Source organism: Neophocaena asiaeorientalis, unplaced genomic scaffold, assembly GCF_003031525.2.
Source record: "Neophocaena asiaeorientalis asiaeorientalis breed wild unplaced genomic scaffold, Neophocaena_asiaeorientalis_V1.1 scaffold123, whole genome shotgun sequence".
In the NCBI taxonomy this organism is placed as follows: Eukaryota; Metazoa; Chordata; class Mammalia; order Artiodactyla; family Phocoenidae; genus Neophocaena; species Neophocaena asiaeorientalis.
In genome coordinates this window covers 750,623-772,949 of record NW_020173666.1, presented here as the reverse complement: position 1 = coordinate 772,949, position 22,327 = coordinate 750,623, and the positions used below count along the sequence as shown (strand labels likewise).

At 42.6% G+C, this 22,327-nt stretch overlaps 2 protein-coding genes across 5 annotated transcripts in view; one reads left to right on the top strand and one right to left on the bottom strand.

Annotated features, from left to right (window-relative positions):
• PLAGL1 (PLAG1 like zinc finger 1) overlaps positions 1-14,619 on the top strand; it is a 97,127-nt gene extending 82,508 nt beyond the window's left edge. The window contains exons 7-8 of one of the 4 annotated variants that reach the window (XM_024747931.1): positions 7,989-8,134; positions 12,261-14,454. In XM_024747931.1, the coding sequence (XP_024603699.1) occupies positions 12,265-13,500 (1,236 nt within the window). In that variant the 5' untranslated portion in view covers positions 7,989-8,134; positions 12,261-12,264 and the 3' untranslated portion in view covers positions 13,501-14,454. The other 3 variants (XM_024747930.1, XM_024747933.1, XM_024747932.1) reach the window with 3 other exon arrangements.
• A 1,673-nt stretch (positions 14,620-16,292) lies between these two features.
• Positions 16,293-22,327, bottom strand: part of ZC2HC1B (zinc finger C2HC-type containing 1B) — a 33,950-nt gene continuing 27,915 nt past the window's right edge. The window contains exons 7-8 of the mRNA XM_024747935.1: positions 16,943-17,019; positions 16,293-16,492 (exon numbers count right to left, since the gene is read on the bottom strand). Coding sequence (XP_024603703.1) covers positions 16,436-16,492; positions 16,943-17,019 — 134 coding nt within the window. The 3' untranslated portion in view covers positions 16,293-16,435. The remainder of the gene's footprint in view (positions 16,493-16,942; positions 17,020-22,327) is intronic.

Below are 22,327 nucleotides of genomic sequence, written 5' to 3'. Positions count from 1 at the left end.
TGAAGTTTTATTAGGACTTCCGTGAATCAGTATATCGATATGAAGAGAACTGCCAATATTACAGTAATTCTATCTGTATTTCCCTATTCATGAACATGGTATATTTCTCCATTTATTTAGGTTTTCTCTTGTCTTTCAGTATAGTTTTATAGTTTCTCCATAAATATCTTGTTTGTCTTTGGTTAGATTTATTCCTAGCTATCTTTGCTTTGTGGCTAATTAATTTTAAATTATATTTCTGTTTGCTGGCATTTAAAAATGCAGTCGATTTTGTATTTTGATTTTTGTAACCAAATACCTCGTCAGACTTTCTAATTCTCATACTCTATGTGTGGATTCTTTGGAGTTTTCTATATAGTCATCTGTGAATGGCAAAAGATTTATTCCATTCCAATTTTAAGTCTTTTTATTGCTTTATTGTTTCGACCACAACTTCTAGTACAAATGTTTAATAAGAAGCAGTGATAATAGGCACCTTCGTCACATGACAGAGATAGTAAACTGTCCTATTAACTTAAAAATTAGCTCCTGTTTCTTACTCTAATCATGCACATTTTAACAGTTTAACCTATGGATGGTCTACTGTCAGTCTCTGGGTCATAAAAGGTTGCTTCATGGTGCTAGTCACTAGTGAGCATTAGGACTAACAAAGATGTAAAAATAGCAGTACCCTCAAAAGAAGCCACATTGGCAAACATAAAGGTGCCTAAGAGTCATCAGGGGAGTTTATTAAAATTGCAGATTCTCAGATGCTCCCCCAGCAAGTTTGACTCAAATGCCTGCGCCTGGGGTCTTGCACTTGTCACTGTCCTTGTTGTTGTTTTCTTTTTTTAAACTCCGGTTCCTTTGGGGATATCTCTGTTCTCTCTAGGATATTAATGATAGTTGTTTCTGAAGTTTTCTCCATACAGTCTTTTTTCTTCTTCATTATCCTAGCTGCCTTTTTCTGTTTGTTCTGTGTCGGTTTTTCCTAATAGATGCTTGCTTCTGATTTCTGGTGATCCTTGGAGGCCTGCTGACTTGTGAGTGGAGCCATAGAAAAGCTGATGGAAGCTTTGTGTACTTAGATAGGGCTTGTCAACAAGGGCTTCGTTGTAGGGGAATATGGGTAAACCCTTCAGGACTGCCATTTGTCCTTGTCGTTAGCTCTTTTCTCTTGGGCTAGTCAGCTTTCCCAGAGAAGACTCTTTCAGTCTCCTGTCCTGGAGAGTATAATAGGCCTGGTTGCCTTTGTTCTGATAGGCGAATAGGGGAAGTATGCAAACTTCTACTTAATTCACCCTGTTTCAGCGTAGGACCCCCTTCTCATACCCTCTTTCGGGAGCGGGTCAGAGGGCTGAATGCACCGACAGACTTTCAACCACTCTCTCTGTTTCTATACCCACTCTTATCCCCACTTCCAGAAGTACCTAGTGCCCAACTTTGAGACTTTTGATGGGTTCTGCGGGGTGAATCAGGTTGCTTCGTAGCTTTTCATTACTGGCTTAGAATTCCGCTTTCTTAGCACGGCTAAGTCAGTTACTGCTTGTTTACCTGCTTTCCAGCTTCCAAAAGTTTGTTGCAGTTTTCTCCTTTCCTGTTATCTTAGGTTGTGTTTTTGAAAAAATCTCAATACTGTTTTAGTAGAGTTTCAGGAGAGACTGGGGCTACATACTTTTATTCAATTTACCATCTTTAACTAGATATAACTCACACTGTTTGTGAAGAGAAGGTTAGCACCCCGTCCTTTTTCGTTTTTTCTAAGTCTAATGCATAGATTTGATGTTCTAAAGCTGTGGTGTAATTTTCTCTCTAGGTATTAGGTAAACAGTTCACTTCGGCTTTCTTGCTTATCTCCAGCCTTGTTTCTAAGAAAATAAGAGCTTAGTCACTGGGTTAACAAAATAAAGCCTCTCAAGGTGACAGTTTAAAAGAGTCAGTAGGCTGCAAACCTGATTGCTTGGCAGGCTGGGGAGGCAGGGGCTTGCTGTGCATGGCGCCCCCCCAGAGCAGAACCGGGGGCGGGCAGCCAATGCTTCCCACCACTGAAAGCAAATTGTTTCAAACATACTAAAGTGGAGATGTCTACCCAGTGTTGGATAAATAGTTCTGGAGGGCACACAGAAGAACCCTTTGTGGAAGCAGTTTCTCACCAAACCAATCTTCCCTTTCTAATTGAGCCGTGGTTTTCAGTGCTCTGTTTTATCTCCACCACGACCACCTTAGCCCAAGCCCCTGCAGGCTCACCTGGACCGTTCCAGTCGCTTTCTTGGTGGGCTTCCCGTTTCACCATCTCACCAGGTGGAAAAGGAGCTCATTCCTCTGCCTGGGAGTGACGAGGAAAGTAGGAGTTGGCCAGGTAGACAGGGGGTGGCGGGATAGTCCAGAAAGGAGCATAGCATAGTGTGGAAAACACAGAAGCATGAGAGAAGGTGGCACGTTAAGGAAATACCAAGTAGATGGATCTGCAGCTGTGGTTGCCTTTGGGCCACTGTGGGAGAGAGGTCTGCAGACATAGTGGGGTGACAGGCTTTGGGGATCCAGCCTGAGAGTTCATCCTAGGCAAGAGCCTTCTTCCAAGTGGTGTGTCAGCTCAGGTGTTACGGATTTTAATGATAGTATCTTAGTACTTTATTGAGGGCACACACACATACACACACACACTTTAATAAAAGATTTTTAAAGATGCCGACAAATGAATCCCTATGATTTTGAGGGCAACCTTCCCTCTAGTCAAAAGGTAGGCCTGTTTTAGATGACAGAATCTATTAATTATCATCGGTACCCACGTTTGAAACGAAATTTGTAGAAGTTGTTTATTGCTTGAATTTCCAAAGAAAATTATTATAGACCCCCCCCTTTTTTTTTTTTTACTTTAACCTGATAAAATACAGTGACTGAGGCACCAAATATATGGTCCATCGCTTAGGAAATATCAGTGACTTTGTGGAAAGTGAAACTGAATTGATAGCACCAAGAGGGATTTCCCCTTTTTTCATCAAAGTCAGTGTCCTTTAACCTGTTTAAATCTAGAGCTCCTTAGAAAATCTGAAGAAAGCTATGGTCCCTCTCCTCTTAAGAACTCTAATACACAGGCCTCCTAATTTTGCACAGAATATTTGAGACTTCTCAGCCATGGGCCCTGGAACCTCTGCCATGGGCCCCACTTACGAACCCCTGTTCTCAGTTAAGGTTGAAAACCCAGCCACAGCTATCTGGTAGGGTACTCGTCAAGCTTCACATCTGTAATCCTCAACCAGGTTACTAGTCCAGTCCCAAGAGCTCCTCTTTCGCTGATGAGACATATAATGAGCCCCAACTCTTCTAGCACCACGCTTGCTCAGATACACCACCTAACAAGTTTTACAATGCATGCGCATAATGAAAACCAAGAAGTAGCAACCACCTGGAGGTTCTGAGTAGCTTCTTCCTCCAGCTGATGTTTCTGGATGGTTTTTTCATAGATGATAGAGACTTGCTATCAGAGTCCTTCAAATATTGAGGGGAGCGCCCTCTCTAGGAGCCTCCTGGAGCCAAATAAACAATGCATTTCCACCTTCCCTGCTCCATGATTGGCTCTTTCATATTTTGTGAGTGTAAGAAGAAACAGAAGCTTATTAGAGGCCCTTTTAAAACTGGCCTTAACACATATATATAAAAGCAATCCCAGGTTTCAGGACTAGGAGAGAGAAAAGTCCAGAGTAGAACCTTCTTGTCCACAAGGAGTGATGGAGTCAAGAAAAGAACTTGAGTTCCCATGTTGCAAGACTAAAAATGGAAATTCAGTTTCCTCTCAGAAATGGGCCTTGCATCGTGTCACTGGGGACAATGGAAATAGAAGCCAGAAGTCATAGTTTATTTTGAGAATGTTGTAAAACATTTGTCTCCCATTAGCTGATTGTGTTACGCAGCACTGGGGACGTCCTGGAACTACACTTGTGCCCTGACCTCTCCCTCCGCCGTCGTATACCATCAGCCCTCAGGGAACACAGTCCTTCCTGGCTGTTGCCATATATATATGTTCTTATTCCAATCTGATGCTCTCTCATCCCCAAAATAATCAGCATGAACAGAATGAAGCAGATGGCACAAGCCTTCTTTGGCATACTGGCAGATCTGTATCACTCACTCAGTATTTTTAGAATCAAGGGGATTGAAAATTATGTCCTGAGATGTTTTGGGGGAAGACTTACTATCTTTCCAGGGTGACAGGTGTTGAACTATTACCGTATTTAAGACTCAAATGCAATCTGCATGTCAAGTTACAGAACGGACTATCATCAGGACCATCCCTTTGTTAGTTCTCCTTTAGGACTGTTGGAGGTTTGCCAAATAATAGAAAGTTAATCACAAGTCTGTTTTAAGGGCGTGGTGGCCAGAAAGCTCATCAGGTTTCAACCAAAGATTGGAATCAGCAGCAGTCAGCCAGTACTGGTCAAGTACATGGTGATGGGAGATGCTGTAGTATCCACACAGTTTATTTTTTAAAAATAGCTGGGCTTTGATCCTCAGCCACAGTGAATTTATAATCTGTTGGGAAGACTGTGTTTATAATAGTTTGTGATTATATCATGAAAACAGTGCAAATATTTATATTTGAAGATTCCTATTAACGAAATACAGAGTTATGGTGAATGAAATGTTATAACTAGTTGTGAATTTGAGTTCATCATTAAAGAAAGCCTTCCTGAAGAAACTGAGGAATGTTTACTATTATAAATTAATTCAGTTCAACATCTGAGGACCAATTTTTACACTTAGGGTTGGACTAGGTGTATTTAACACAGAGACCAAAACTCAGAAAGATAACAGTCTTGGCAAAGACATTAATGCAATAAGTTTAATAAGTACAAAAATGCTTAAGTGACTTAACATTTTGTTGTTGTTCTTTGCAAGTTTAATGGGGAAAGAGTTGGAGGAAATGTCTCACATTTAAATACAGTATGGCCATGTCTAAAACGCCTTGATTATATACCCACCGTCTTTGAAGGCCCGAGAGGGAAAGGTAATGAGGTCTACAGCTTGTTGGACTTCTGAATCTAGGGAAGTGGCTGGAAAGTGCATCGGGAAAACTTTATTCAGTGCTAAAGGCAGGTACTTTTTTCTTGAATAAATCTTATTTTTCCTTTGTATGCTTGGTGCGTTGGTGAGCAATCAAAGTTGATATCTGTTGAGAAACAAAGAGCTCGGGCCAGTTTTTACTTGCAACCTCGTATGTCCTGTGTGTGTTGAGCATGTGTATTATCCAGGCTACTGGGTCCTCCCCCTATGAGTAACGGTTGGTGAAGCATACATAGGAGAGAACGTGTGTCTCTTTTCTGTTATATCCATAGCTCAGTGGTTAGAACCATGTGCCAGTTTGCAGCTGATGGTTTCTGCTTTTAATCCCAGTGTTTATAAATGCTACCGTGTATTTGTGTGGTGTTTTTAGATTACAGGGTACTTTCAGAACCATCTTGTTTCAGTTGGTTGTTTCTACCAGCTCATTTACATGCATCAGATAGATAACACAAACTGAAACTCAGGACAGCTAACAAAGGGGTGAGCTGGAATTTGAAGTAGGGAATCTTTCTACTGTATTCATAAAACAAATGACTGGATCTACATAAATACCTTTGGTGCTTCAGGGAAACGCCTGAGGGCAAATGAGCGGCATAGCTGTGCCTGAAGGAAAGGGTAGCCTCGCCTTTGTCTCTTTCGACAGTGAAACTGAGAGTGCCTGTGTCTTCCAGCACAGCAGCCACTGGCCTCCTGTGGCTACTTAAATAAGAAAATTTTCAGTTTCTCGGTGTCACATTTTGATAGCCATCCATTTCCGTCACAGAAAGTTCCGGTGGACACTGGTCATCTCTCATAAAGCAGCAGCTGGGGAGAATGAGTTTAAAGCATACACGCAGGGGATCGGTGTAGGTGAGAAGCCAGACCAGCTCCTTCTGAGTGACTGGCACTATTCTGAGTTCAGCTATAAAGAGAACAAGAAAAAAATGAATTTCAGACTTCATATTGTGTGTACATTTTAATCTCTTAAAATAGACCTGGAAAAAAACACAGCAATTTCCAGTGAATGAGTATATTTAATGATGATGATAAATTCTATGCCTTTATAGCTGGGCCAGTATTATAGCCAGACTTAGGCTGGATGAGAAGTGGGACACACCATGAGTCCTGGCAGCAAAAACTCGGCCACACAGGGTAGAATTCCTGGAAGGAATTACTTTGTGGCCAGGGTGGTAGAGATGCCTCGAGGCCGGGCAGCGAGGTGAGCTGGCAGACGCTGCAGGAGCAAGGAGCTGGGGGAGAGGGGTTTGGACAGAGCTGGGACAGGGGCTCAGTTTAAGTCACACTTGGTCACAGAGGAATAAGCTCTGTGTGTCGCCATCAGAAGGGAGGTTTGGTGCCAAGATGCTAGCTGAGAACGCCGGTGTCCCCGGCTTTGGATCAGTGCTTGAAGCTTCAGGTCAAAGTGCACACGTCAGCTCTGAAGGTTCCAAGCAGGTGGGGCAGGATGGTGAGGGGTGTCTGCCTGGTGCTGGCTCCTCGTGAACTCTGACCAGACACTAAAAACACCCGAGCTAGCTGATGAGGAACACAAGAAGTTTCCTGCACTTTTTGCCTCTTAAAAAAGGAATGTGTTTGTCTATGTTGCATGTGCTAGGTGCTGATATGTTTAAAGATGCTTGAACTATTATTATAGTAAAATTCCATCTAGCTAGACTCCAACTTTCTGATCTGAAAGTAACTACAAAGGTAAGTAAAAATTAACTTTTAACAGTAAAGAGCAGCTCTAAAAGAGTTGGCAATAAATGAATGACTGCAGGGAACAGACGCCTTGAAGACCTGCTGTGATTGGTCAGGTTGCCATGAGTGCCCTGCTCACTTGACAAAGTTCAGAAAAAGCTGGCCTGGGTACAAAAGCTACTCCAGTGTGTTTAATGTAAGCATACAGTACGCTATCTTTTTTTTTTTTTTTTAAATATTGGCACTTGAAAGGTTAATGTCCATTGCCTGAGGATTAACTCTGTCTAGAATAGCACAGGATTCTAGGTAGCCAGGCCTTTACTGTGTTGTTCATGATGCTGCTTTGGACTCTTAAGGCTTCCAAATGATGGTCTGTTGGTAGAAGACGAGCCTGGATTTGGGCGATCTGCCTGGGTTGGAAGGGTGCTAATAACTGGGATTTGAGGCAGGTTGAGGCGGCAAGCCCACCTCTTAGGAGCGGCCTTCCAACAGGTAGCTGGTCCCCCAGGCTGGGGCTGGGGAATGAGGAAACGTCCTCATAAACGAAAGGGGAAAAGAAGAGTAGAACAGTTTCCTGGAGGATGGTGCCTGCACATCTAAATGTGCTCTGAGCTCTGCCCGAGCTGTCCCTTTGTCTCTGTGGGAATCTCTTGTCTCCCCTCTGAAGGCACCACATCAGTGAACTGAACTGGCTTTATTCCCACTTTGTTTACATCGTAGACTTGAGTCCTGCATGGTAACCTCACAAACAAATTAACTTATATGTATACAGATTATTTCGGCTCATCCCCTGGAAGTTTAAACAGGTGTGATAAACAACTTATGTCCTGCCAACAGTGAGTGAAGAGGACTGGCCCATGGTTTGAATAAGCAGGGATGATTTTTGTTTTTTTCTGTGCCAGTAAAACACTTGAACACACTGGGGGGGGTTTTTTGTTTTTTCTTTGAATTGGCAGACTGAACTTCACAATGACCCGAAATCATGGTTTGAAGTCGATAATACCGACTCCATGGAAATAGCTGTCTCTATCCCAAGGGAAAGTGTGCTTCATCTACCGTCAAAACACTGTGCCCTTGACTCCTGCCACCCATCCAGGTGGATTTAGATCCAGAAGGACCTCTTAAAGCACACAGGAGGATGGAGAGTTGTGCTGCATTCAGGCCATTTAAAGGAACACGTTGATTCTGGGGAGTTGATGCTGAACTGGTGGGGGAGGAGAAGCATTGTTTTCAGATGAAATGCAAGGAAACTGTTCCCCTTCTCTCCACAGACAGTTTGGTGGTCCAGGACGTGCCCCAGCTCTAGTGATGCCGATTGCCTTTCTGCTCTGGAACCTCATCCATGCCTCAGACTTGCTCCTCTCAACCTGAGACTGCGTGGAAACTGGGATGTGGGAAGCAGGAAGCAGAGATAGTGGTAACTGAGAGGCCCATGTCTGGGTAGAACCAGGTCCGGGACCACAACGCTGCCTCCCCCCTGGCCTGGCGGTCAGCTGCTGTGGCTCTGCTGATGTGCTCAGCACCGTCCTTCTATTTGTACTTAAATGGCACAGCATTTGGTCAGCGCATCTGAAAAGGAAGGTGTGAGAGACAAAGCCCATGGCCACCTACCCCTGCCAATTATGTGGCAAGACGTTCCTCACCCTGGAGAAGTTCACTATCCACAATTATTCCCACTCCAGGGAGCGACCTTACAAGTGCTTGCAGCCAGACTGTGGCAAAGCCTTCATTTCCAGATATAAATTAATGAGGTGAGAGGCTTTAGAAAAGGTATGTACTTTTACACATACCTTTAAAAGGCTTTGCTAGCCCTCAGACCAAACACTGCAGGGGAAAAGGGATGCAGAATGTGGATGCATTTTAGCCTTTATGGCTGTACCTCCAGTGATTACTATAGTTTTTGTATGACAGTTGTGCTTTGCAGTGTCCAATTCACTTTTTCAACAAATATTTCTTGTGTTCCTACAATAAGCCAGGCCTAGGAACAGAAAGATGAGAAGACACATGGCTGGGGAGATAGTCATGCAAACACCATTAAAATGTAATCTAAGGGCTTTGACAGAGCTATGCAGGTGGCGGAAGTTGTTCTCCGCTGCTTGATGAGCCCTGGGGAGGCTCCTCAGAAAGGTACAGTCTTTAGCTGTGATCTAAAGAATGAATGGGAGGCAGACAGTGAGGAAGGAGGTTCTGGGAAAGCCCTAAGCCTTGTCCTTGAAGCACAAGTGCACAGAGGGTAGCGGCGGATGGGAATGGGGGTGAGGCTCAAAGTGTAGGCGAGAAGGAAGCAGCTCAAAACAGGCCTTGTCTGCTGTCCTAAAGGGTCGGTTTTCTTCTGGTAAGTCTAAGAACTGAAAAACGTGATTTGGTCAGGATGTTAGAAAGATGGCTCTGGTAGTAATCTGGAGAAGAGGGAAGAGGCCTGTAGACTGATTTGCAATCCGTTGTTAACAGTCCGGGTATGAAATACGGAGAGCTTGTCTAGGTTCTGAGAGTGAGCATGGAGGGGGGAGGGTTCCTCTCCGAGCGTTGGCTTTTGGAGCAGTTTCTCAACTTGGCTCTAAAAGCCACCCTAACAAGTGGAATTCTGTTGGGTATACAGATGTTAAGTATGTGCATTTAATCAGATTTTCAAAGGTATCCATGATACGACAGAGGGTGAAAACTACTCTCTTAGGAGATAGGTCCTTTTTTAGATATAGTACATTTAGTCTGAATTATCAGTATTTCTTGAGTGCCTATTAGGTACTCACTTCCCTGAGGGACATGAATATATGAGATGTAGTTTTCTGCCTGTAAAGGATTTTTATATTATATTTGCGTATAATATATACTCAAAATCAGTAAGTCACACAGTAGGCTGGTTGACAATGAATGCTGTGTGTGTTATGTATTGAATATATGGTACCTTCAGAGCTATACACACAGAACTGCCACTCGTCTGTGCCTCTTTTGATACCTGGTTAAGGGAAATGCATCTTTTGCCTCTAATTTTCATGAAATGAACTTTCACTTTCAGACTAACATATAAATGCACAGGTAAGAGTCAGAATTTAGCAGGAGAGAGTTTCCATCTGAGTGGTATGAACACGAACCACATTATAATTAGATCTGGGAATGCCCCTGGAGGAAGGCACTTGAAAGAATTAAGAGAGATAAATTATGGCTCTTAAAGAATAACACTGTTACAGATGATGTAATAAGCTGATTTGTTAAAATAAGCCTATACACGCCTGAAATTCAAATGTGTTCTATACGTCGGCTGATCTCTAGTTGCCGTGTGTTGAGTGCCTACTGTATGCACCAATTTTGTTGCAAAGGCTTCCTGTTTTGCAACCCGCTTCTCATGTGTACACAGTAATTATCCTTACCCGAACACCAAAAGCAGTGTTAGCTGCAGTTAAGCCACAGTGAGGATATTATAGCCATGGATAAAGACCAAAACACATATAGGAGATAAATATTTGGAAAAGACAGTGGCGCTAACAGATTACTGGAATGACAGGAATTAGGTGGGATTACTGTGGTAAACCGCACTGAAGAAGATGTCTTAAGCAATATTTAGGAGGTAGGTGGTGGTGGTGCTGAGGAAGGGAAACGACTTGTTCAGCTAAGGGTGTGAAGAGAAGCAGAAAAGGGAAGCAGTGTACTTCATGCAAGGACGGCCTTCCCTGCCGCAGTCCCCGACATTTCTTGCCTCTCTGGCCTGAAGCAGCGATCCAATAAAGGGATAGAAGAGTGGCAAGAGGGCAGGATGCTTTAGGTTTTGCTTTTTTTTTTTTTTAAAAGGGCAGCATTCCATCCTGTGTCCCTCAGTTGTAACATAAGATCCATTTTATAAGCAGAGGTTGAAGAAGAAACTAACTGACTTGCTTAACTAGAAAAGAGAACATGGGACTTCTTAATACAGCGAAGGATGAAAGCAGTTAGATGGACATAGCAAAGGGCAGGAACAGTGATTTGGCAAGGCAGACGAAGTCCCAGTGTAAGCAGTTAACCCCGGAGGAATTCTAAGATCATTGATGTGGTCCAGGTGACGCCCAAAGACGGTGGTACTCGGTGACTGTAGGACAGACCGAAACTGGTGGTTTCTTGGGTTGTGAGGTAAGAGGAGAAGTTAGGGAGGGAAACAAAATGTGGAAGTAACTTCAGCCATAAGATGATCATGTCCTAGATTGGAACTGTTGCATGAGCAGGTGAAGGGAGAAATTAAAAGAAGAATTGGATGCCAGGCAGAGGAAAGAGTCAAAAAAGAGGGGTGGTAGCTGGTAGAATGTGAAAAGTGTCATTGCTCAGGAAAGAGTTGTGTCCCCCCGAGCCTTTCTCAGAGGTTGGACAGCATTAGGACAGGAAAGTGTGGGTAGGAAATACCAGGTCCAGAGTTGTTAACTGGACACTGATCTAACACAGGGGTGATAAATGAAATTTAATCAGATAAAAATCCTTCACAAAGGAAAAAGGGGAGAGGGACAAGATCCAGAACAGAGCTTTAGGGTTCCTAAACATTAGTGCTGGACCAAATAGAAAGAAAACTGTTTAAATGTCAAGTTTGTTATTTGCCCTCTAGCAGCCTCGAAAAATCCTTTCGACAACCTAGGAATGTATTTAAATATGCATGTGAAACTTGGAGAGACCAGCATCACTTCAGATCCCCCAAATACCTGTTGCATTGTCCCCGTTCCTCAACACTGTTTGTACCTGTCTCATAGAACCTGCCGCAGTCAGTGTATGTTTCCCTCTACTGTCTTAGTCCTTCTAGAAAAAGTCCTTTTGAACTTTGCCGAAGGAATTACCAGTGACCTTTAGGAAGTGAGCTGAAGGTGTCTAAGAGGGATCCTGAAGAAATGGAGACGGGCTGCACGCATGTGACATGATAGCCAATAGGAAAGTATTAAACGGCAGAAACTAAGACTTCAGCGTAAAGGTTTCAGCGTAAAGGTCTCATGGGAGGCAGGAGGCTGACGCTCCGAGAACAGGTGGTGGGGTTGGCATTCTGGGTCCAGTAAGACACTTTCTCTGAGGTTAAACATGATAGACCTTTTAGCTTTATGTCTAAGGCCTGAACTTTTTGTCTCAATAAAGACCAAGCAGAAATTGTATTGGAAACAATAAAAATAACAACAACACTGGGGGGCAGGGGTATGGGGTTATGTGTAGAAGGCAAATTGGATCACTTCTGGAAATTCAGAAATTTTAAGAGTATAGAATAGTCATTTAAACCCCTTCCTGAAAAATATGTCTTCACGATCATGTATCTTCAAATACGTGTATACTTGTATTTGTCTAGAAATCTTGGTGTACATTAGGAAAATGTTCTCAAAGCGTATTCTTTACACGTGTGATAACGGCATCACGCAGTACCTGTTTTTTTATTATAACGTTTATGTGTAGAATCTGGAAAATACAGAAAAGTATTTTAAAACTAAAACACATATGCCACCACCTAGAGAAAACTACTATCAACATTTTAATACTGTTTGTTTCTCTACGTTTCTCCAGCTCTTAAACCACTGGGTCTATTGTGAACTTCTTCCTTCTGCTCCTAGGCACATGGCTACCCACTCGCCCCAGAAATCCCACCAGTGCGCTCATTGTGAGAAGACTTTCAACCGCAAAGACCACCTGAAAAACCACCTCCAGACGCACGACCCCAACAAAATGGCCTTTGGGTGCGAGGAGTGCGGGAAGAAGTACAACACCATGCTGGGCTACAAGAGGCACCTGGCCCTGCACGCGGCCAGCAGTGGCGACCTCACCTGCGGGGTCTGTGCCCTGGAGCTAGGGAGCACGGAGGTGCTGCTGGACCACCTCAAGGCCCACGCCGAAGAGAAGCCCCCGAGTGGAGCCAAGGAGAAGAAGCACCAGTGCGACCACTGCGAAAGATGCTTCTACACCCGGAAAGACGTGCGGCGCCACCTGGTGGTCCACACAGGCTGCAAGGACTTCCTGTGTCAGTTCTGTGCCCAGAGGTTTGGGCGCAAAGACCACCTCACGCGACACACCAAGAAGACACACTCACAGGAGCTGATGAAAGAGAGTCTGCAGTCCGGAGACCTTCTGAACACCTTCCACTCCCTCTCTCCGCAGTTCCAGCTGAAGGCCGCCCCACTGCCTCCTTTCCCTTTAGGGGCTCCTGCACAGAACGGGCTTGCAAGCGGCCTGCCAGCTGAGGTACACAGCCACACCCACGGCCCCTCGGAGCAAACCTCCCAGCCTGTGCCAGCGCTGCCAGAGCTCCTGGCCCCGCTCCACCCCGTAGCATCCCCCAGCTCTCCTCCCCCACCCCTCCAGAATCACAAGTACAACACCAGTTCTACCTCATACTCCCCACTTGCAAGCCTGCCCCTCAAAGCGGATACTAAAGGATTTTGCAATACCAATTTGCTTGAGGACTTGCCTCTGCAAGAGCCTCAGTCACCTCACAAGCTCAACCCAGGTTTTGATCTGGCTAAGGGAGGTGCTGGTAAAGTAAACCTGCCCAAGGAGCTACCTGCAGACGCTGTGAACCTAACAATACCTGCCTCTTTGGACCTTTCCCCTCTGTTGGGCTTCTGGCAGCTGCCCCCTCCTGCTACCCAAAATGCCTTTGGGAACAGCAGTCTCACCCTGGGGCCTGGGGAATCTCTGCCCCACAGGTTAAGCTGTCTGGGGCAGCAGCAACAAGACCCCTCACTCGCCATGAGCACTATGAGCCTGGGCCAGCTCCCCCTGCCCCCCATCCCCCATGTTTTCCCAGCTGGCACTGGTTCAGCTATCCTGCCTCATTTCCACCATGCATTCAGATGACTGGTTTTTAAAGCGTACCGTTCTTATTCTGGAAGATGTTTTAAGAAGCATTTTAAACATCAGTTATGATACAAGGAAAGAGTCAGAAAGCAGGACTGGAATATGGCTTATTCAGTGATGACTGGCTTGAGAGAAGAGAGTTCTCGAACTGCATGTATTGTGCCAATCTGTCCGGAGTATTCATGCTTTGTACCAAATTTAATAAGCAAGTATTCTTTAATGGAACTGCAACCATTGTCATAACCGACATCCATACGAGGGCTGCTATAGATAGGTGTTTGTCAAATTGAACTTAATCGTAAGCCATGATCATAATGTTAACTAAATAACTTTATGTGGCACTGCCTAGTAAGGGAACTATGGAAAGGTTTGGATTTCTCCAAAATGGGAGAATTTTTAAAATAAGAAAATAACCTTTATATTGCATATTATGACTAGGCTGTGTATTTCTTTTCAGGGATTTTTCTACCTTCAGGGTTGGATGTAGTTTAGTTACTATTGCCATAGCCAACCTATAGTTTTACAGAAACAATTTCTTGTGGAATAATAGATGTCTCCATTTTAAAAAAGCATTTTAAATGTAGTTTGAATATTTTCCACAGGATGCTACAATGTGAGTTATCACTTCATTTATCTTAAAGACTAAACTGATTGTCAGTTACATCTGACAGAAAAAAAAAAAAAAAAATCACTGTGTAACCAGGTTAAGCGGTAAAATAATCCAGGCGTCAGTCAAAAAAGGCATTTTACTGACTTTAATATTGATTATATTTTTAACAGGAATTTAAGAATATTACTGGAATTTAAAAAAAAAAATATATATATATATTAAACAAGAATTTCCTTTGCTCTGTCTGGCTTAAAATACTACTCTGCTTAAATATTTTTAATCACCAATAAGTAAATGCATTTTAAAATTCATCATTTAAGTCAATATTAGTTTTATTCAAAAAAGATAACGTTTTACAATGTAACTATAATCTATCTCTTGAATTTGGTATCTAATGAGTTTTTAAAATATAAAACCTAACCTTTTTTTAAAGCTCCTTTGTCTTTTGTGTTTAGAGGCTTTCTATATGAAGATATATCTTACGTATAATAAACTCTACAAATTCTGCACGTGGCTCGATTAATTTTTATATACAACCACACTGCGGAACTATCCACACTGAGATAGAAAACAGTTCCAGTTCCTTGGCCGGCTCCCTCATGCCCCCTCCTGGCCATTACATCCCCTACAGAAACTACTATTCTGACCTCTAGTCAGCATCTATTAGAAACTAACAAACACCCCCCCTTTTTTTTTTTTTGAGTAAAATAATTATGATTTAAGGTTGGAGCTTATATGCTTCATTAAATTCACAGTGCTAAGAACTTATTTCTAAAAATTACTGTATAACATTCTGAATCCTTCCAGAATGCTATGTAATTTATTTCTGATATATAAGGTCAGAATACTAGCTACTAAAGTTTTGTCTAGGCTAGGCTACCATGATCCCGTTTTACAATCGTGTTTACTATTAATTTCTAGAACAAATTAGAAATTATTTCATATTGGGATTTCTTCAGAAAAGATTCCCCCATAATACTGTTTATTTTTGCTTGTTTTACCTCGAAATAGGGTGGGGGTGGGTAGAGAAAGGGAAACCTTGAGTTCGTTTGCCCATTAAAGCAGCATATTAGCCAAATGTGAGAAACTGTGGTTCACAGTCCTTAAAGGTGATACTGATGACCATAAAGGGTGGGACGCATTGTAGATAAGCTACCTGGGGCCGGGCTGTTGCATGTGTGGAACTGACATGGTGGGTCCTTAAACTACGGTTTCACTTGCGGGGAAGAAATGAGACAGAGGGACATAGGTTACCTCGTCAGTAGGAATCTACTGCTCTGGGATGTCTCAGTTCCCAAATCCACTTACCTCTCCAAGGGAAGGCAATCTCTCAGAGCAAGCGGAGAGTGGTAGAGTGGCAGCTCCCCTCAGCTCAAGCTTCCCAAATTCCATTTACAGAAGGTTCCATAAATACTTTTATGTGGCTTACGAGTCTTCAGTCAATTCCAGAACACATACCTGATTTACCTGAGCATAAAACATAGCATTTAGTTCCCAAAATACAGATCGTAAGACTTTCAGATGTCATGTTTGCTGTACCACAGGTGGGAGTGGGTCGGTATTCTCCTAACTAGAAAAAAATGGCTTACTCCTAAATAAAATTCCGAGTTTAATAAAAGATAAAATTCTTAGATTAAAAAGCAAGAGTTAAGTATAAATGACTCTACAAAAAGAGTTTACTAACCCTTAAGATGACCAAGGGAAAAAAATAGTTGAGACACCACCTCCCAACAGAGCTACATAAACCAATGGTGAAATGAACAGTTGACTTCCAAGTTGGCCATGATAAATAAATGGCCTGAGGCCACTTAGAGCATCCTCTCCACAGGGTGGGAAGGTTACTGTAACCTGTTCCTTCCACTGTAGTTTTCCCCCACAATCAACTGTGTACACTGGTGTGAGACAATTATACATGGTATACAGATGGACATTTAAAATAGGAATGGTTACTAATTATAGTTTAATGGTCATTAGAAGCAAATAACAAAGCTGACATTTCACAGCTATTATATAGAATAAAGCTAGGTAAAAAATGATTTTCCTAGAAAGCAATGGTGTTAGTACACCGAAGACTGTTTCACTAAAAGTTTCTAATATCAAAGCAACGTTTTCTTTAAAAGCTTATTAAATGTCCACTTAAAAAAAAAGCTTCAAATGAATCTTTAAATCAAGCATTATCATACAGGTTGATGTGTTGTTTAACGATTTGGGGGGAAAATTTTGAAGGGAGTAGATAAGAAAATTTGAAGCTAGTTTTTACTTGTTCTACATGATGTCTCAAGAGAAATCATGGGCATGTAAATAGATGCCTCCCCATCCTTCCCCTTAGGTGGCTTTCCTGGGTACACAGCCATCCAGGCTGAGGGCTCTTAGGGAGCCAGTCTGAAAGCAGAAAGAAAAGGCATTTACTTTAGAACTTCATTGTTTCCACAATGAGAATGTTAAGTAATATAGGCCTCTTAAAATTTTAATTGTTTTAACAATTCACATATCAAAAAGTCTCCAACTTCATAGCAGTCCTATTCAGTGTCAATCTCAGGGAACTGTCCTTGTTCGGAAAAAGGGACAGGGCAGTAACCTTCCAGGTCAAAATGAAAAATCATTCCCCTTTCCTGTTAGATCCAAGAAACAAAAACTGAATGTCATTTCAAACTATATGTTTAAGAAAAGAGTACATTTCAAGAACATACATTTTAGTAACACAAATCAGGATTTGCCCAAATTCCTCTTTGGTTGGCCTGCTATGGATTCATTCTCTTAAAGGCTCAGTAACCGTCTTGCCCATTGGATGATCGGCAACACCTGGATTAGAGGTTAATTTTTTTTTCTTACCTGGCCTCTAGGAGTTAATCTTTTTTTAGATTTAGTAAATCCTTGTCTGAGTTTTGCTCCAGAAGCAGGGTCCACTGCTAATCCTTTGCAGACATAAACAGATTTGTTATTATGTAAAAGCAAACATTAGCAACAACAGAAAAAAGGAATGATTACGAAATCCTCACACTGGATTCAAAAATCTCTATTCTTCTTTTGTTTTGTTTAGTTTTGTAGCTATAGACAAGTTCTCAGTCCCCATCCTGGGCCAAATAATAAGGAAAACAGAAACTGTCTCAGGAGCCCTCTCTCCTCTACCCCTAGGCCTTCACTTGCCTATGGATGGGCCCTTTGGACCACCACCTCAGTGGGCCACCATTTATACAAGCTGACCCTTGGGCTTCCCTGGTGGCGCAGTGGTTGAGAATCTGCCTGCTAATGCAGGGGACACGGGTTCGAGCCCTGGTCTGGGAGGATCCCACATGCGGTGGAGCAGCTGGGCCCGTGAGCCACAATTATTGAGCCTGCGCGTCTGGAGCCTGTGCTCCGCAACAAGAGAGGCTGCGATAGTGAGAGGCTCGCAAGAGTGGCCCCCGCTTGCCACAACTAGAGAAAGCCCTCGCACAGAAACTCAGACCCAACACAGCAAAAATAAAATTATACAAGCTGACCTTCAACACCTCTCCCCACTACTGCCCTGGCTTTCAAAATATATCCTGAGTATTTCATGTCTTCACAATTCTTTGCCTGTTTTCATGCTAGAAAGGGTTTGATAAGCCTTATGGAAGCATGAGATGCCTTCCCTCCCTGGCGTTATTTACACAGTGATGGACTCAATCCCCAGACAGGACTCTTTTCCTTCGTGTCCAGCAGCACTGCTATGTATGGAGATGTAGGAGTTTATGGATATAGGCATACCATACCATAGTCTGTGTTAAAGGACCACATGGTATGGGACGGGATTCTCAAGGAAATCATTAAAAAAAAAAAAAAAAAAAGAATTAGTGCTCTCTGTCCTAGAGGCCTCCATTCTATCTAATCAGTGTTTTACAAAGAGGGAATAACCAAACAACCCAAGGAAAGTGTGAATCAATATCAAAGAACACAGGATAGAAAGAACTCAGTGTTCGTATTACCCAAAGATCTCCAAGTTTTATTTTTTCCAAGGAATCAGCAACTGACCCTTCAAAACTCATTACATTTGCTATGCAATTAGGTTAGGTAAGGAGGGGAGGCTGGCGCAGGGAAGATGCTTAACCTGATCAAATCCACTGGCTCCAGAAACCAAAGCAGAACCTACACCAACAAAGCTTTATAGGCAATTCACTAAATATATGAAGCAACGCAGCTCTAGAACCCAGAACTACATTTTCACAGTGATCTTAGTCTCTCCGTATAAAGGTGCTGGAGAAGCTGCTGCCCAGAGGTACCTTCCCTGTAAATCTGTCACTCTTATATCAAAAACCTTGAGAAAATAGCCATGTAGATACTTGCTGACTAGGCTATAAACTCAGTTCCCATGTGAACATCAGAATCTTCATGAGAATGAAGGAAGAGCCACACCTTTTTTCTAAAACAATTTCCTAACATATATCTACTAAATAATATATACCTACTACGTAATATATAATAGTATATAATATGTACTAAATAATGTAATATATAATAATATATAAACATGTTTATATAACTATCTCCTTAATCTTTATATTTTTTGACCGAGTTTTCCCAAAGTAGATAAAGATTTGCTTGGCTCTACCATTTCCTATTAAAAATTACTTGTGCAAGTTGCTTTTCCGCACCTGTAAACTAGGGATATGAATAATATGTCTACTTCCCTGTGTTACTTTGAGGATTAATGAAGATTAATATATGAAGAGCTTAGAAGAGTGTACAATTAAGCATGGGCTACTGTCCATGAAGAAGGGATATTCAGTACAGCAAAAAAGTAGAAACAACCTACCTATTCAAGTCAGGAAAACAGATAAACAAGTTACATTGTATTTTTGTGATATGATACCATGTTTTTAAAGAAACTCTTTGCCATAGGGAAACGTTCAAAGTTTATTAGTGAAAAAAAGTCAGGAAGTGTACACAGACTATGATCCTAGCTTTGATAAAAGGAAAACAATAAAGGAGTATAAAGAGAAAAAATGAAGAGAGATACCAATGTTAACAGGGTGTGGAATTATGGACATCTTTTATTTTCTTTACACCATTTATACCATTACTTTATACCATTTTCCAGTATCTTCTACAGTAAGCATTAATTTCTTACATGGCCACTAAAAAAAAAATGCTCTTTCTCAAGAGACATTTTTGCAGACTAAAAGTGTCTAGAACCAAGAAGTTTCTAAGTCATCATAATAGTCTAACTTACATAGATGCGCGTGCCTGGGGATGTGACACCAGCCTCGGTGTTAATCACATAGTCTGGACGTCTCGCCAAGCATTTACGGCCCTCCTTGCTCTAGTGTCAGCCTTCCATTCTAACTTTAACCCCAGTTCTTCTCCGTGCTTTGGCCAAATGGGCCATTTGTTTCCAGAGTATGTCCTCTGCATTCTTATTTCCATATCTTTGTTCATTGCTTCTGCAACTTTTCTCCATTGGTCAAAATCTAGCTCATCCTGGGACTTCCCTGGTGGTGAAATGGATAAGACTCCATGCTCCCATAAACAGATAAAGAAGATGTGGCACATATATACAATGGAATATTACTCAGCCATAAAAAGAAACGAAATTGTTATTTGTAGTGAGGTGGATGGACCTAGAGTCTGTCATACAGAGTGAAGTAAGTCAGAAAGAGAAAAATAAATACTGTATTCTAACACATATATATGGAATCTAAAGGGAAAAAAATGGTTCTGAAGAACCTAGGGGCAGGACAGGAATAAAGATGCAGACGTAGAGAATGGACTTGAGGACACGGGGAGGGGGAAAGGTAAGCTGGGACGAAGTGAGAGAGTGGCATGGACTTATATATACTACCAAATGTAAAACAGATAGCTAGTGGGAAGCAGCCACATAGCACAGGGAGATCAGTTCAGTGCTTTGTGACCACCTAGAGGGGTGGGATAGGGAGGGTGGGAGGGAGATGCAAGAGGGAGGAGATACGGAGATATATGTATATCTATAGCTGATTCACTTTGTTATACAGCAGAAACTAACACACCATCATAAAGCAATTATACTCCAATAAAGATGTTAAAAAAAATAGTAAGAAAAAAAAAAAAGACTGTGCTCCCAATGCAGGGGGCCTGGGTTCAATCCCTGGTCAGGGAACTAGATCCCACATGCATGCCGCACTGAGGAGCCCACGTGCCTCACCTAAGGAGCCAGCGAGCCGCAACTAAGGAGCCTGCCTGCTGCAACTAAGGAGCTGGCAGGCCACAACTAAGGAGCCCGCCTGCTGGAACTAAGACCCAGCACAACTAAATAAATTAAAAAAAAAAACAAAACAAAGAAACTGAGGCTGAGGCTGAGTTAAAAAAAAAAAAATGTAGCTCATCCTGAAAGCTCATCCCAAATGCCTCTACCTCTATGAAGCTTCCTCTCTCTGACTGTCACCCCCTCCATAAAGCCCCCTCAGCAAAGTTGATCTCTTGATTCCCTTAGGACTTTTATATCCCACTGTTAAATATTAGATATTAATAATTACTGACTGCCTTTCCCCCTAGACTTTTTAAAGAATCCACGGGTGTAAGAAACAACCATACACAATAACTAGGTGCTGAGTGAATGAATCCTTTTAAACATCCATGGCAGCTGTGTATCAACTTCATGTAACGTCACATGTTCTCTTGGGCAGAGATTTTCCTCTACATACAAAACTTCTTAGAAGACTCTGGGATGGATAAGGATTGTGCCTGACACACATTTCCCCTGACTGTGAATTCAGAACAAAATGTTATTAAATGAGAGATTCTAAATGCTTATTTTACTCAAGAGAGTTGAAGAATGATAGCCAGAGTTTGAGAGGCCTAACTACCAGCTAGATGAAGACAGTAAAGAATTAATGTGGAAGGCGAGGGACACCAAGTAGCTTAACCATCGACTGTCAATGTAGAATTAGCAAGACCAACAACAATTTTTAAAAGGCCCTCATATTACAAATAGATTAATACTGACCAGAACAAAAACAACGGCCAGCAGATGTGAATGTGATTCACACAGGGCCTGTTTACATTAGCGAGAGGGACTCAGTGCTTTTCTCCAAGCCTTGAAGAGTTTTGAAAATTAACCTCCCCTCAGTACACTTCTGCTTCCTCCCCAGAATGGCTCCGAATGAAATGTGCCTAATTTAAAGGCACACCAACCCTGACAATTTTAATTTTAAATGTAAACAGGTGAGGCCACAGGAAAGAATAGAAATTAAATTGAAAAGGCATCTTAAGCCTGAAATAAAACAAAAAGCTACCTCTTAAAGCTAATTAACAGGACAATTCTATCATATGCCAGTAATCTAAGTGAGAAATAATAGACTCAAGATACCCACTTTTCTCCAACATATTTCATTCAAAAAGTATTTACTGAGCACTTCATAACTGCCGTGAACAATTCTAACAGGTAGGGATACAGCAGCACAATACAAAATAGACCAGACAGATCCCTGCCTTCTTGAAACTTACATCCCTTTATCTGGGGGTGGGGGGACAAGAAGGAGATAAACAGGGGCTTCCCCGGTGGCGCAGCGGCTGGGAGTCCGCCTGCCGACGCAGGGGACGCGGGTTCATGCCCCGCTGCGGGAAGATCCCACATGCCACGGAGCGGCTGCGCCCGTGAGCCATGGCCGCTGAGCCTGCGCGTCCGGAGCCTGCGTTCCGCAACAGGAGAGGCCACGGCAGTGAGAGGCCCGCGAACGCAAAAAAAAAAAAAAAAAATTTTTGGGCCCAGGGCGGGGAGAGCCCCGCGAACCAAAAAAAAAAAAAAAAAAGGAGATAAACAAACCTGTAATGAAATCAGATGATGATAAATGCCATTTTGAAAAACTACAAAGAGAATTATGGAGGCCTTGATCACTTCTAAATACAGAGGCTGGGGGTGAGGCACACGGGGAAGAGGACACTCAGCAGAGAACTGGAGGGAGGGAGGGAGGGAGGGAGACAGCAGTGCAGATCCGTGAGGGAGGGCTTTGGCTTTCAGCAGCGAGGGCAGCCAGTGCAAAGGCCCTGAGCCGGGAGTGAGCGGGAGCAACACAGGCTGCTGCAGCTGGACTGAGAGACAGTGGACGGCGAGGTCAGGTGGCGGTACAGAACCTAGTGAGGGCCCTGCTGGACTCTGCCTTTTACTTGGCAACATCACAGCAGTTATAACCACAGCTAACTAGTCAAGAACAAATGTAATACCGTTTTGCTTAGATCTGCTGGCCTACTCCTCTGTTTCCTAGTGTATCAAATTGTTGTCTT